The 15,443-nt window shown below is 42.3% G+C and overlaps 1 protein-coding gene across 1 annotated transcript in view; it reads left to right on the top strand.

Annotated features, from left to right (window-relative positions):
* The first annotated feature begins 6,234 nt into the window (after positions 1–6,234).
* The window catches only part of LOC103083893 (nebulin), a 120,982-nt gene continuing 111,773 nt past the window's right edge, over positions 6,235–15,443 (top strand). Inside the window, 7 exon segments of the mRNA XM_082930885.1 lie at positions 6,235–6,333; positions 6,532–6,843; positions 7,133–7,336; positions 7,820–7,924; positions 10,948–11,055; positions 12,693–13,004; positions 14,979–15,182. Coding sequence (XP_082787011.1) covers positions 6,235–6,333; positions 6,532–6,843; positions 7,133–7,336; positions 7,820–7,924; positions 10,948–11,055; positions 12,693–13,004; positions 14,979–15,182 — 1,344 coding nt within the window.

The raw sequence follows: 15,443 nt of genomic DNA, 5'->3' as shown, positions 1-15,443 counted from the left end.
TTGCCAACTTTCTGGAGGGTTTTTATCATAAATTGGTGTTGAATTTTGTTGAAAGCTTTTTCTGCATCTATTTGAGATGATCATATGGTTTTTATCCTTCAATTTGTTAATATGGTGTATCCCATTGATTTGCGTATATTGAAGAATCCTTGCATTCCTGGGATAAACCCCACTTGATCGTGGTGTATGAGACTTTTAATGTGCTGTTGGATTCTCTTTGCTAGTATTTTGTTGAGGATTTCTGCATCTATGTTCATCAGTGATATTGGCCTGTAGTTTTCTTTTTTGTGACATCTTTTCTGGTTTTGGTATCAGGGTGTTGGTGGCCTCGTACAGTGAGTTTGGGAGTGTTCCTCCCTCTGCTATATTTTGGAAGAGTTTGAGGAGGATGGATGTTAGCTCTTCTCTAAATGTTTGATAGAATTTGCCTGTGAAGCCATCGGGTCCTGGGCTTTTGTTTGTTGGAAGATTTTTAATCACAGTCTCAATTTCAGTGCTTCTGATTGGTCTGTTTATATTTTCCTTTTTTTGCAGGTTCAGTCTCGGAAGTTTGTGTTTTTCTAAGAATTTGTCCATTTCTTCCAGGTTGTCCATTTTATTGGCATATAGTTGCTTGTAGTAGTCTCTCATGATCCTTGGCATTTCTGCAGTGTCAGTTGTTACTTCTCCTTTTTCATTTCTAATTCTCTTGATTTGAGACTTCTCCCTTTTTTTCTTGATGAGTCTGGCTAATGGTTTATCGATTTTATTTATCGTCTCAAAGAACCAGCTTTTAGTTTTGTTGATCTTTGCTCATTTCCTTCATTTCTTTTTCCATTAATTGTGATCTGATCTTTATGATTTCTTTCCTTCTGTTAACTTTGGGGTTTTTTTTGTTCTTTCTCTAATTGCTTTAGGTGTAAGGTTAGGTTGTTTATTTGAGTTGTTTCTTGTTTCTTGAGGTAGGATTGTATTGCTATAAACTTTTCTCTTAGAACTGCTTTTGCTGCATCCCATAGGTTTTGGGTCATCTTATTTTCATTGTCATTTATTTCTAGGTATTTTTTGATTTCCTCTTTGATTTCTTCAGTGATCTTTTAGTTATTAAGAACTGTATTGTTTAGCCTCCATGTGTTTGTATTTATTACAGAATTTTTCTTGTAATTGATATCTAGTCTCATAGCGTTGTGGTTGGAAGAGATACTTGATATGATTTCAGTTTTCTTAAATTTACCATGGTTTGATTTGTGATCCAAGATATGATCTATCCTGGAGAATGTTCCATGAGCACTTGAGAAGAAAGTGTATTCTGTTGTTTTTGGATGGAATGTCCTATGAATATCAATTAAGTCCATCTTGTTTAATGTGTCATTTAAAGCTTGTGTTTCCTTATTTTCATTTTGGATGATTTGTCCCTTGGTGAAAGTGAGGTGTTAAAGTCCCCTACTCTGATTGTGTTACTGTCAATTTCCCCTTTAATGGCTGTTAGCATTTGCCTTATGTGTTGAGGTGCTCCTATGTTGGGTGCATAAATATTTACAATTGTTTTATCTTCTTCTTGGATTGATCCCTTGATCATTATGTAGTGTCCTATTTGTCTCTTGTAATAGTCTTTATTTTAAAGTCTATTTTGTCTGATATGAGAATTGCTACTCCTGCTTTCTTTAGATTTCCATTTGCATGGAATATCTTTTTCCATCCCCTCACTTTCAGTCTGTATGTGTCCTTAGGTCTGAAGTGGGTCTCTTATAGATAGCATATATACAGGTCTTGTTTTTTTATCCATTCAGCCAGTGTATGTCTTTTGGTTGGATCATTTAATCCATTTACATCTAAGGTAATTATCGATATGTATGTTCCTATTACCATTTTCTTAGTTATTTTGGGTTTGTTTTTGTAGGTCTTTTTCTTCTCTTGTGTTTCCTGCCTAGAGAAGTTCCTTTAGCATTTGGTGGTGTTTTGGTGGTGCTGAATTCTTTTAGCTTTTGCTTGTCTGTAAAGGTTTTAATTTCTTCGTCAAATCTGAATGAAATCCTTGCTGAGTAGAGTAATCTTGGTTGTACTTTTTTCCCTTTCATCACTTTAAATGTGTCCTGCCACTCCCTTCTGGCTTGCAGAGTTTCTGCAGAAAGACCAGCTGTTAACTTTATGGAGATTCCCTTGTATGTTATTTGTTGCTTTTCCATTGCTGCTTTTAATATTTTTTCTTTGTATTTAATTTTTGATAATTTGATTAATATGTGTCTTGGCATGTTTCTCCTTGGATTTATCCTGTATGGGACTCTCTGTGCTTCCTGGACTTGATTAACTATTTCCTTTCCCATATTAGGGAATTTTTCAACTATAATCTCTTCAAATATTTTCTCAGACTCTTTCTTCTGCAACCCTATAATTCGAATCTTGGTGCATTTGATGTTGTCCCAGAGGTCTCTGAGACTGTCCTCAATTCTTCTTATTCTTTTTTCTTTATTGTGCTCTGCAGTAGTTATTTCCACTCTTTTTTCTTCTGGGTCAGTTATCTGTTCTCCTACCTCAGTTATTCTGCTATGGATTCCTTCTAGAGAATTTTAAATTTCATTTATTGTGTTATTCCTCATTGTTTGTTTGCCCCTTTGTTCTTCTAGGTCCTTGTTAAAAATTTCTTGTATTTTCTCCATTCTATTTCCAGGATTTTGGATCATCTTTCCTATCATTACTCTGCATTCCTTTTCAGGCAGACTGCCTATTTCCTCTTCATTTGTTTGATCTGGTGGGTTTTTACCTTGCTCCTTCATCTGCTGTGTGTTTCTCTGTCTTCTCATTTTGTGTAACTTACTGTGTTTGGGGTCTCCTTTTCGCAGGCTGCAGGTTCGTAGTTCCTGTTGTTTTCAATGTCTGTCCCCAGTGGCTAAGGTTGGTTCAGTGGGTTGTGTAGGCTTCCTGGTGGAGGGGACTAGTGCCTGTGTTCTGGTGGATGAGGCTGGATCTTGTCTTTCTGGTGGGCAGGGCTGTGTTTGGTGGTGTGTTTTGGGGTGTCTGTGACCTTATTATGATTTTAGGCAGCCTCTCTGTGTCTTGCTAGTTGCTTGGCATAGGGTGTCCAGCATTGTAGCTTGCTGGTCGTTGTGTGGAGCTGGGTCTTAGCGTTGACATGGAGATCTCTGGGAGAGCTTTTGCCGCTTGATATTACGTGGAGTCGGGAGGTCTCTGGTGGATCAATGTCCTGAACTTGCCTCTCCCACCTCAGAGGCACAGGCCTGACACCTGGCCAGAACACCAAGGCCCTGTCAGCCACACAGCTCAGAAGAAAAGGGACAAAAAAAGAAAAGAGGAGGAAGTTATTAAAATAAAAAATAATTGTTAAAAGTTTAAAAGTAATAGAGAAAGAAAGAAAAAAGAGAGCAACCAAACCAAAAAACAAATCCACTACTTATAACAAGCACTAAAAACAACAAAAAACGGATAGACAGAACCCTAGGACAAATGGTAAAAACAACGCTCTACAGACAAAATCACACAAAGAAGTGTACACATACAAAACGAGAAAAAGGAAAAAAATATATATATCGTTGCTCCCAAAGTCCACTGCCTCAGTTTTGGGGTGATTATTTGTCTATTCAGGTATTCCAGAGATGCAGGGTACATCAAGTTAATCGTGGAGATTTAATCCGCTGCTCCTGAGGCTGCTGGGAGAGATTTCCCTTTGTCTTCTTCGTTAGCACAGCTCCTGGGGTTCAGCTTTGGATTTGGCCCCGCCTGTGCGTGTAGGTCGCTGCAGGGCGTCTGTTCTTCGCTCAGACCGGACGGGGTTAAAGGAGCTGCTGATTCGGGGGCTCTGGCTCACTCAGGCCGGGGGAGGGAGGGGCACAGAGTGCGGGGCGAGCCTGGGCGGCAGAGGGCAGTGTAACGTGGCAGCTGTCTGAGGCGTGCCATGTGTTCTCCTGGGGAAGTTGTCCATGGATCATGGGACCCTGGCAGTGGCGGGCTGCAAAGGCTCCCGGTGGGGATGTGTGGATAGTGACCTGTGCTTGCACACAGGGTTCTTGGTGGCTTCAGCAGCATCCTTAGCATTTCATGCCCATCTCTGATGTCCTCACTGATAGCCACGGCTCATGCTTGTCTTTGGAGCTCATTTAGGCGGTGCTCTGAATTCCCTCACCTCACGCACCGAGACAATGGTCTGTTGCCTCTTAGGCAGGTCCAGATTTTTGCCGGGACTCCCTCCCAGCTAGCTGTAGCGCACTAGCCCCCTTCAGGCTCCGTTCACACAGCCAACCCCAATCCTTTCTCTGAGATCTGACCTCCGAAGCCCGAGCCTCAGCTCCCAGCCCCCGCCCATCCCAGCGGGTGAAGAGACAGGCCTCTCAGGCTTGAGTGCTGGTCAGCACCGATCCTCTGTGCGGGGATCTCTCCGCTTTGCCCTCTGCACCCCTGTTGCTGCGCTCTCCTCCGTGGCTCCAGAGCTTCCCCCCCGCCACCCCCCGTCTCCACCAGTGAAGGGGCTTCCTGGTTTGTGGAAACCGAGTCGGGAGGTCTCTGGTGGATCAATGTCCTGAACTTGCCTCTCCCACCTCAGAGGCACAGGCCTGACACCTGGCCAGAACACCAAGGCCCTGTCAGCCACACAGCTCAGAAGAAAAGGGACAAAAAAAGAAAAGAGGAGGAAGTTATTAAAATAAAAAATAATTGTTAAAAGTTTAAAAGTAATAGAGAAAGAAAGAAAAAAGAGAGCAACCAAACCAAAAAACAAATCCACTACTTATAACAAGCACTAAAAACAACAAAAAACGGATAGACAGAACCCTAGGACAAATGGTAAAAACAACGCTCTACAGACAAAATCACACAAAGAAGTGTACACATACAAAACGAGAAAAAGGAAAAAAATATATATATCGTTGCTCCCAAAGTCCACTGCCTCAGTTTTGGGGTGATTATTTGTCTATTCAGGTATTCCAGAGATGCAGGGTACATCAAGTTAATCGTGGAGATTTAATCCGCTGCTCCTGAGGCTGCTGGGAGAGATTTCCCTTTGTCTTCTTCGTTAGCACAGCTCCTGGGGTTCAGCTTTGGATTTGGCCCCGCCTGTGCGTGTAGGTCGCTGCAGGGCGTCTGTTCTTCGCTCAGACCGGACGGGGTTAAAGGAGCTGCTGATTCGGGGGCTCTGGCTCACTCAGGCCGGGGGAGGGAGGGGCACAGAGTGCGGGGCGAGCCTGGGCGGCAGAGGGCAGTGTAACGTGGCAGCTGTCTGAGGCGTGCCATGTGTTCTCCTGGGGAAGTTGTCCATGGATCATGGGACCCTGGCAGTGGCGGGCTGCAAAGGCTCCCGGTGGGGATGTGTGGATAGTGACCTGTGCTTGCACACAGGGTTCTTGGTGGCTTCAGCAGCATCCTTAGCATTTCATGCCCATCTCTGATGTCCTCACTGATAGCCACGGCTCATGCTTGTCTTTGGAGCTCATTTAGGCGGTGCTCTGAATTCCCTCACCTCACGCACCGAGACAATGGTCTGTTGCCTCTTAGGCAGGTCCAGATTTTTGCCGGGACTCCCTCCCAGCTAGCTGTAGCGCACTAGCCCCCTTCAGGCTCCGTTCACACAGCCAACCCCAATCCTTTCTCTGAGATCTGACCTCCGAAGCCCGAGCCTCAGCTCCCAGCCCCCGCCCATCCCAGCGGGTGAAGAGACAGGCCTCTCAGGCTTGAGTGCTGGTCAGCACCGATCCTCTGTGCGGGGATCTCTCCGCTTTGCCCTCTGCACCCCTGTTGCTGCGCTCTCCTCCGTGGCTCCAGAGCTTCCCCCCCGCCACCCCCCGTCTCCACCAGTGAAGGGGCTTCCTGGTTTGTGGAAACCTTTCCTCCTTCACAGCTCCCTCCCAGACGTGCAGGTCCCGTCCCTATTCTTTTGTCTCTGTTTTTTCTTTATTCTTTTGCCCTACCCAACTACGTGGGGAGTTTCTTGCCTTTGGGGAAGTCTGAGGTCTTCTGCCAGCATTCAGAAGGTGTTCTGTAGGAGTTGTTGCACATGTAGATGCATTTCTGATGTATTTGTGGGAAGGAAGGTGATCTCCACGTCTTACTTCTCCGCCATCTTGAAGGTCTCCCCTCATTTATTTTTAAAATAAGTTTATTTGCAATCTGGTGACAACAAAGCTTGTGTAATCTTCAAACAGAGAGCTTCCGAATGTATGAGTTCACTTTTCTGGGTCTTAGTTCCTTCATCTTTAACCCGTGCTCCCCGGGACCAATGGTGCATGCACGAGGCCACCCAGTGGTGACATGCTGACTGCCACCACCGTGTGGAGCAGCACCCAGGGCCCTGCGGAGGCCGAAACACGAGGGCGCACACTGGCTGAGCACAGGGCGACAGGGGGTCTGGCCGGGCGCAGGGGCCTATTTTCTTTTTTGTATATATATACAAGCTTTATTTTCTAAATTGCTTACAAGATGCAGACACACATATTATTTATATATTCCGGGGGAAACATGTTTTTAATGAATAGGAAAATCTGATCCTACTAATCATTTTATACCAAAAGTTATACTAGGTGACTATCAGTATTTTTCTTCTTCTAGTTCAAATACAAAGAAGATTATCGTAAGCAGCTTGGCCATCACATTGGTGCCCGAGCGATACATGACGACCCCAAGATGATGTGGTCCATGCATGTGGCCAAGATCCAGAGTGACCGGGAGTACAAGAAGGACTTTGAGAAGTGGAAGACCAAGTTCAGCAGCCCAGTGGACATGCTGGGGGTGGTGCTGGCCAAGAAGTGCCAGACCTTGGTCAGTGACATAGACTACAAGAACTACCTGCACCAGTGGACCTGCCTGCCCGACCAGAACGATGTCATGCACGCCCGGCAGGCCTATGACCTCCAGAGCGACGTGAGTACTGAGGATCATAATGACGTGCAAAGGTGGGAAATCAGTGAATTAACACCCCTTGGATAAGTGGCACCAAACTCACCAGCCCCTGCAAGTGGGTCATAACATTTCTTCTTTTCCTGTGAGTGTTAAATATCGAACCCTCCAGACTGAAAAGAAATATTGTCTGATACCCTGCCTGTCCACCGAACTACGTTTTCAAGAGTGTTCTTACTTTGTTTCATATCCTTCTGATGAAAATGTTTTCCCAAACCAGAGATAAATATTTATTAGCTATTTGTATCAACAGAATATGTACAAGGCAGATCTCCAATGGCTGAGAGGCATCGGCTGGGTTCCCATTGGCTCTTTGGACGTGGAAAAATGCAAAAGGGCAACTGAAATTTTGAGTGATAAAATCTATCGCCAGCCTCCAGACAAATTCAGGTTTACCAGTGTGACTGATTCTCTGGAACAAGTGTTGGCCAAGAACAACGCCATCACTATGAACAAGGTGAGGCTTCAGAGTTCAGAGAACCAAGGTGGGACTCCTAAAGCTAAACCAAAGGAAGAGAAGCATGATCAGGAGGAGAAAGAACTAGAGCAGTGAGCAACAAAAGATATCTGTCTGTTATCTATCTATATCTATCCATATCTGTCTACCTAATGTCTGTGTCATTTATATTTTAACATTTACTTCAGTAGTTATTTCATGGTTTTGATAAAATGGTACATTTTTATGGAAAATCATCTCTGCATAAAAGATATGCTAAATTTCCTTTTGTTAACATACAACTCAGAGTATCAGAAGGCACTCATACATACCTGTTCTACTATGAACTGGTTACTTTACTTGAAGATACCTGTAAAATACATATTGTGTATAAAATACGTAACCTTTTGTTATTTCTCTTTATAAAGTTCTTGTGGCCTTGAAGTTTCGATTAAAAATACACTGAAGTTTTTTCCTGATGACATTTTATATTTTCCTTGCTAGCGTTTATACACGGAAGCCTGGGACAAAGACAAGACCCAGATCCACATCGCACCAGATACGCCAGAAATTACGCTGGCAAGAGTGAACAAAGTCAACTACAGTCAGGTGGGAGCAGATGCTAATTCTATGACATTTGCATGGTGTTTCATATTTCAGTTAATCCATTCCATGGTGATGTAATACTAAATGACAACTTTGTAAAGAATGTCTTTTCTTGCTCCGTGTGAATGCCAACTCTTTCATTTCTCGCTTACCTAAACATCAGTCTTCAAGTAACACATATTATCATTTTGGAAGTGCAAGTTATAAGAATGAATGATTTAAGCAGTAACCAGAAGATTAATTAGACCTTCCTCTTTTATTAATTTAAGAAATTGGCAATAGACTAAAATACGTTTATCTCCTCCTTGTGCTACATAGCTGTGCTAAATGTATTTGCCACATATGACTTACTTTTCCTAAATTGTACTTTAGGGTCAAAATTTAAGATTTTTAATGTACAAGATTTAAGTCAAGGATTAAAATCACAGTACATTCAAATAACACTGAGAGACAGACAGACAGAGACAGAGAGGATCTGTCAATATATAACTATATTAGCAAGCCCATTTCCTGTTCACTTTCTGTGAGCACAGAGCCGTGTGCCCCCATATCAGAAGCACAGATGTTTAGGCTGAGAGGTCAGTCTCCTCTAGTGCAGGAGTCCCCGCCCAATAAGTCATCATCCTGCCTTCGCTTAAGTGTTCTCAGTGACGAGGTGCTTATAAATCTCATAAACCAACCTATTTGTTCTGGAAAGTCCCTTTAGAAGATGCTTTTCATGTATTGGGTCAATGGTTTCTCTCTGTAGACCCACATAATCCTCTAAGACCATGCACAACCAAACTGTGCCAACTCCATAGGCACTATGTGCCTGTGCTGCCACTTCACCCCAGGTTCTCTTTATAATCCCAACATCCCAAGCTCCTGGGCATTCCTCACATGACATCCCTGCTGGAATGTGACTCTCAGAACCAAACAAAATCCTGCGAGTGAGCAGTGACTAGTGTAGAGTACAGTCGACATTGCATTTCCTCTTCTGGACATTTATCCTTCATTTCTGCACTCTGTGCCTTGGGGCTCCTTGGGGCTATGTCACTGCTGGTGTGCGTGGGACTTGGGGTCAACCAAAACCCTAAGACAACTTACATGGGCTTAAACTAGGTTTCCTCTATCTTGTATTTATACATTTGGCAACTTAAATCTCAGTTCAAAGATTGACATTTACCTCTCTGCATTTTTTTCTTAGAATGAGCCTATTGGTTTAAGCCTGTGGAGAATTTTGTGACTCTAAGATTCTGTCAGATGATGTATTAGTTATTTCTTCCAGCTTTGTGCTACCGGCAAGGAAAATATTGTTTCTTTGACAGCATAAATCAATAGCGTGTTACTCTTCTGCAGAATATAACTGAGAGAATTTAAATTGATTAGCCACCACCTTAAGTCATTTTATTTTTCAGGGGTGCAAACTATAATTTTAATGCTTACATAATTAGCTCTTAATTGTCACCCCAAACTAAAATTGTCAAGTCCCACTCTCAAATCAAAAATAAGTGAATTTTCGGCTAAACCTGCACTATAGGTCCCATAGTGTTACGGGAAAGCGTGTGCTATATGAGCAGATATTTTGAGAGACAAAGGGTCCCTGTAACTAGCCACTCAGCATTTCTGGAACTGTTAACTCTGTCTTTGCTGCAAAAGCTCAGAGATGTTGTATGTTGCCCCTGGTTTGAAGAGCCCAGGAAGAATGCCTGAACCGATTGCCTAACCCGCCTGGTCTGCTTTCTCTGACTTTTCTCTATCAGCTTAGTTCAGTTCTATTGTGTTTCTTTCTCGTTTAGGATAGGAAGATACAATGCAAATTTGATGATGTCACTCTTCCTCAAAGATTGTTGTTGGTTTCCCTTTTCCTGTAGAATTAAGGACAAAGGTATCTTAGCACCAGGCCTTCATAGCCCGACTCCCAATTCTTTTCAGTTCTGTCCTGCCCCTGCCCCCCTCTCCCCCCGCTTGACGCCCCTGCACTTTCACTGCCCCGTACTTTGATTCATGGAAGTTCCTCTGCCCTTGACCACCATCTCAGTCTATTGAAACCATATTTATCACTCAGGGTCCAATGCCAAGGTCATGCCCTCTGGGGAAACTTCCTGATTTTCAATTCAGAATAAATTGCTCCTTCCTAGAGCTCGTTCTTTTTTTTTTTTTATAGAACATTCAATCTTTTTTTTTTAATATTTACTCATTTATGTATCTGTTTGGTTGCATGGGGTCTTAGTTGTGACAGGTGGGCTCCCCAGCCGTGGCTCGTGGGCTCCTTAGTTGCGGCAGCCAGGCTCCACAGCTGCGGCCCCAGGGCTCCTTAGATGCAGCTCTCTGGCTTCTTAGTTGCAGGACGCAGGCTCCCCAGCTGTGGCATGCAAACTCTTAATTGCTCCATGCATGTGGGATCTAGTTCCCTGACCAGGGATCAAACTCAGGCCCCCTGCATTGGGACCGTGGAGCCTTGTCCACTGCGTCACCAGGGAAGTCCCGTGGAGCTCGTTCTTAATAATATGGTTAAAGCACCTTTCATGGTCTGACTTTTTGGCAGCTTGTTCCACAGGTTATCATTCTTTCCATCAGTTCTCCCAGAAACCTTGAAGATGGGAGAGGCCTCATATTCATCTTTGTTTCCCAAGTACCAAGCACAGTCATGGCACAGAGTCGGTGCAGAATAAATGTGGATCAAATGAGTTTCCCTTCTGTCCACATTTTGCCACCTTAGGCCCATGAGTTTCAGCTTAATTTTTCCAGTTCTTTCCAAAACTGATTCATTGTTATAACTAAAAGTTTTAAAACCATGAATAATATCTGTATATGGTTAACGTAACATAAGTTTTAAAATAAAAAAACAAGGTGCCATATTCCATATAGGTATCATGTTTAAGTCTCAACTTCAGAAGCCAAAACCGCAGAAAGCTTAGAACTCTCAAAAGTGACATTATTACAGGCACCTACCCCTGTAGAACTTGGTGAATTATTTTAGTCCTCTGTCGTTTTTGGATATGAATGTCAACATGTAACTGATTTTGTTTTTTGCCCAAATTTAGAGTCTGTATAAACTCGCCAACGAAGAAGCAAAGAAGAAAGGCTACGACTTGCGAAGTGATGCCATCCCGATCGTGGCAGCCAAGGCCTCCAGGGACATCGTCAGTGATGTGAGTTGTCAGTTTTACTCCTAGTATGTGGTCAGTCTGAAGTGACATTTTCACTGAACTAAATCTTCTAAAAGAACTTTCCTGGCCCTTTGGAAATATATCCTGATGTATTTGTGTCGGGTTTTTCAAAAACCTAGTTTTGAGGGAAATGAAAAATTTGATGTTTACAAAAAAGTCTTATAACCACTAAGTCACAGTATCTTCAGTGAAAGCTGACCCACCAAGAATAGAGAAAGATCCATTCATGTGGAATTTGTTAGAGTGTAGCTGCAGGCTTGGAGATGCTTATATAAAAATTGTCACAGTGCTTATAGAAAGTGTGACTCATAAACTTAAGTTCTCCCAGTGAGAATCAAGGCCTAGCTTTATATAGCATTTTAATATACAATATTCAAAAACGCATATGACACTTGCCATTACAATTCACCCTTGTAAGATCATGAAAAGAAGGCAGTTGATTAGTGCCAGACTAGCCCAAACTTGCACCCTTAACACTAGCTCCTGGCTTGTGGCTTGTAACTCCCAGAATAAAACCATCATCCTTTCCTGGTACCTCAGGGAATTCTTGAGGAACAGACCACTGCTCTAAAAATCAAGACCCACTATTTGGGAATATGGTAATATGCTGCCCTTTATTTTGGAAGATCATATTAGTGACTCACTTTAGTTTACGTATGTTTTACCTTTCCTACAAATGGATTTATGCCAATAATAATATATAACAAAATAATAATAACCAAGAAGTGTTGAGAAATCTGTGCTAAGAATGTTATGTGCATTATGTCACTTATTTTTCATAATTACCCTAGGATGTAAGATTGTGATTATCCCTGTTTGATGGGTTGCTTAAGCAACTTGTCTAAAATCAAACTCTTAGTAGGTGATGGAGTTGAAACTCCAAGCAACCTCATTCCTTCCCACTGTACTATATTGCCTCTGCTGACTCGTTTATACTTTCTCACTCAGTTATCTTTGAGACTAGAAGCATGTATTTTGGATAATTGGCTCGGATTCCAGGACAACGTCTTTGGACATGGAATAATAACAGCACTGTTGGTCCATGAGAGATGAGAACCCATGACTTTATTAGGAGCACGCTCTAAGCAACTGGGCTGCTAGGTCAGCTTCCCTAGTATAACCAGTTTCCAAAATGATGCCAAAATTTGGCACCACCACTGAATGCCTGAATCCATTATGAAACAGGAAATTCTCTTCTGTTGCTACTGCAAGTAGTCCTTGACCTTGACACATCCTCAAAGGAACCAGACACTCATTTTACTACTTATTAAACACATCTTGTCACCAAGTGCATCTCTTTTCTGATGTACTTTTAGTGCCTAACCCATTTCTCCAAGTCCCTTGGTCCACATGGCCTCTCCATTGTGTGCATTTGCTGCCCCCGAAACTACTCCTTGTTACCATGCCATAGGTGATTTGGGGTGTACACTACAATTATATGAATTCCATCTATTTTATTACCTCTATAAGCTTCTAGGGGAAAGGTAGGATATTGCCTTGAGTTAGTGCTTATTAGCAAAATTCAACGTACAACAGTGATATAAGCAAGATGATTTTGTACAGGCTTGTGACCTCTACGGGCTTAAAATAAAAATCTAATTTGTGCATTTTCATCTCAGTACAAATACAAAGATGGTTACCGCAAGCAGCTTGGCCACCACATTGGAGCCCGGGACGTGAAAGATGACCCGAAGATGATGTGGTCCATGCATGTGGCCAAGATCCAGAGTGACCGGGAGTACAAGAAGGACTTTGAGAAGTGGAAGACCAAGTTCAGCAGCCCAGTGGACATGCTGGGGGTGGTACAGGCCAAGAAGTGCCAGACCTTGGTCAGTGACATAGACTACAAGAACTACCTGCACCAGTGGACCTGCCTGCCTGACCAGAATGATGTCATGCACGCTCGGCAGGCCTATGACCTCCAGAGCGACGTGAGTACCGCATCCATAACAGGGCTGTGTGCGGAAATAACTTGAATCATATGAACGTTATCCTTTGTAAACAATCCACTGGCCCACTCAAGCTAGGATTTCTTGTTCATTGAATGAGATTTGAATCAGAGTATAGTTTTTTTCCTTTATTGTGGATACATTACTAGGCTTTATAAGGAAGTGAAGTTTACCAACTGGACTTGGTCTTATAAAAATAAGACTGGAATTAAACAGTGTTAGAATTCAGGGTCCAACACAGGAAGACATTTTATTTTATTCTTTTAAGGGGGGAAGAAATAACACATTTTTATTTTTAAAAATTACTCAGAAATTTGTTTTTAGCTTCCTTGCAAAACAAATGAGGTTATCATTAGCAGAATACTGCTACAACACTAATCGTTACTCTTATGAAATAAAAGAAGTCACTGTGTCTGGAAGCTGTTGGGTCATTTCATTGACACTTTGTCCTCTCAGCGCAGCTCTCTTTGTGGAGAGGTCATGTGGTTATGACAGAACCGGTACCTATTAGAAACAGAGGCAGCATCTCAAATCTGGGTGTGACAAGCACATTTCCTGCAGCATATATTTTATAGATGTTTAAAGGAATTATTAAGCATTAGAGGACTTTGGAGAATAACATGAATTAACCATAATTATACATGAAATGGCTGTTCCTAGAAATTGTACAGCCTACCTGTGGAAACTCCCACATCTGTTCTGTAGCTTTCCACAACATGCAGAGCCCTGTGTTTTGCAAAGAAAGGCTTTGCCTGCGTATGAAAGGTAATTAAAAACGGTTAATGTCACCCACAGAGTGACAGACTGCTTGCCTCTGTCTATTTGTCAAGTGCCTTTTTGAGATCCCCTCCTTCTCACGGTGACACAGTCTTAATAACGTGGGAAGCATTCGAAAGTTAAGAAGCACTCCAGAGGTGTAAAATGTTATTGTTTTCAGTCTTGCTGCTGTTATTTAAGGGGCAATAACTAGTCAGCATAAGGCAGTTTCAATAGGCTTTTAGTCTAGACAGTAAAATAGCTGTCTGTATGCTCTACTTAACTGCCATTACAGGTAAAATCCTTCAAATGATCTGGGCAAAGGTCCAGTTCCACCGTTGTGAAGTAGTTATGAATGCCTAATAAATACACAAAAGTCTTTAGCAGAAAAAATGACTTAAAGTTTTAAATAAAGATATGGAAAGACAGTTTTGGAAAGGAGTCTGTGCTTCGTAGCCTGAGAATTTGGTGGGGAAGAGACGGGTTCTGGACCAATAAGATGGTCATTTATTGTCCTGAATCTTGGACAGTGTTGAAGCAGTCAAAGGCCTGCCTCAGGGCTTCAGAGGTTCTATGTCATTATTATATTTTAACTTCTCTTTTTTGTTGTTAAACCAAGAGCTTTACAGATATTTTGAAATATAAGAAAAAATACACAGAAAGCAATAAGAATCCAACATAATCCAACCACTGAAAAAGCCCACTCCTGCTCATGTAATGTATATACAGATTGTTTTATGTGCTCTTTTTTCGTTATTGTTACATTAATGACATTTCTACCAATCATTGATATTCTTTAAAATGTGGCTTTTAATGGCTGCAGAGTGTTTCATTTGACTGGACCTAATATTTATTTACTGACAGCCTGTAGGTCGACATATGTGTGGTCTCTCTCACTTTGGGTTGGCATTCTTTTCCTGTGCACACGAACAGTGAACATCCACTAAACTGGCTGACAGAAGATATTCATTTGGATTCCTCCTGTCCTAACAACCTGAAATATTCTATCATTTTTCTGTTACATTTTTGGGTCGTTTTTGAACATACTTCCTCTGTTAGTCTGCCTAACACAGGGAGCCAGTTTTCTATGAAACCAACAAGAGCAACAACCAGAATTGTACTTTACTATCGATTCTATATGCACCTTGACCCTAAATCTTTCAGTCTTACTGAAAGTTCCTGCCTTTTTCCTCCTCACAGAATGTTTACAAGTCTGATCTCCAGTGGCTGAGGGGCATTGGCTGGGTCCCCATTGGGTCTGTGGATGTGGTCAAGTGCAAGAGAGCTGCAGAGATACTGAGTGACAACATCTACCGCCAGAGTCCAGACAAGCTGAAGTTTACCAGTGTGGCTGATTCTCTGGAACAGGTGCTGGCCAAGAACAACGCCATCAACATGAACAAGGTGAGCCCCAGCTGCCTCAAGCTTCTCCAAGATGCCAAAAGAGGTTTTTAGACTTTAATGACTAGTGGAGTTAAAATTATCCATGCAGGTGTGGGGTCATGTTTACCTCCTAAATGATGTACTTGAAATCCTCTAAGTCCTTTCTATTATCCCCAGTTGTAACCCTGATAACTATCATTAAGACAAACCTCCAGCTGAATATCTTAAATCCTAGTGTGGTTTATTTTCCTAATTAGATCAGTAACATTGCTGCTTTAATTG

This window comes from Lipotes vexillifer, unplaced genomic scaffold (genome assembly GCF_000442215.2).
Source record: "Lipotes vexillifer unplaced genomic scaffold, Lipotes_vexillifer_v1.1 scaffold193, whole genome shotgun sequence".
NCBI classification, from domain to species: Eukaryota; Metazoa; Chordata; class Mammalia; order Artiodactyla; family Lipotidae; genus Lipotes; species Lipotes vexillifer.
The sequence above is the reverse complement of the archived record's forward strand: the minus strand, read 5'-3'. Positions and strand labels throughout refer to the sequence as shown.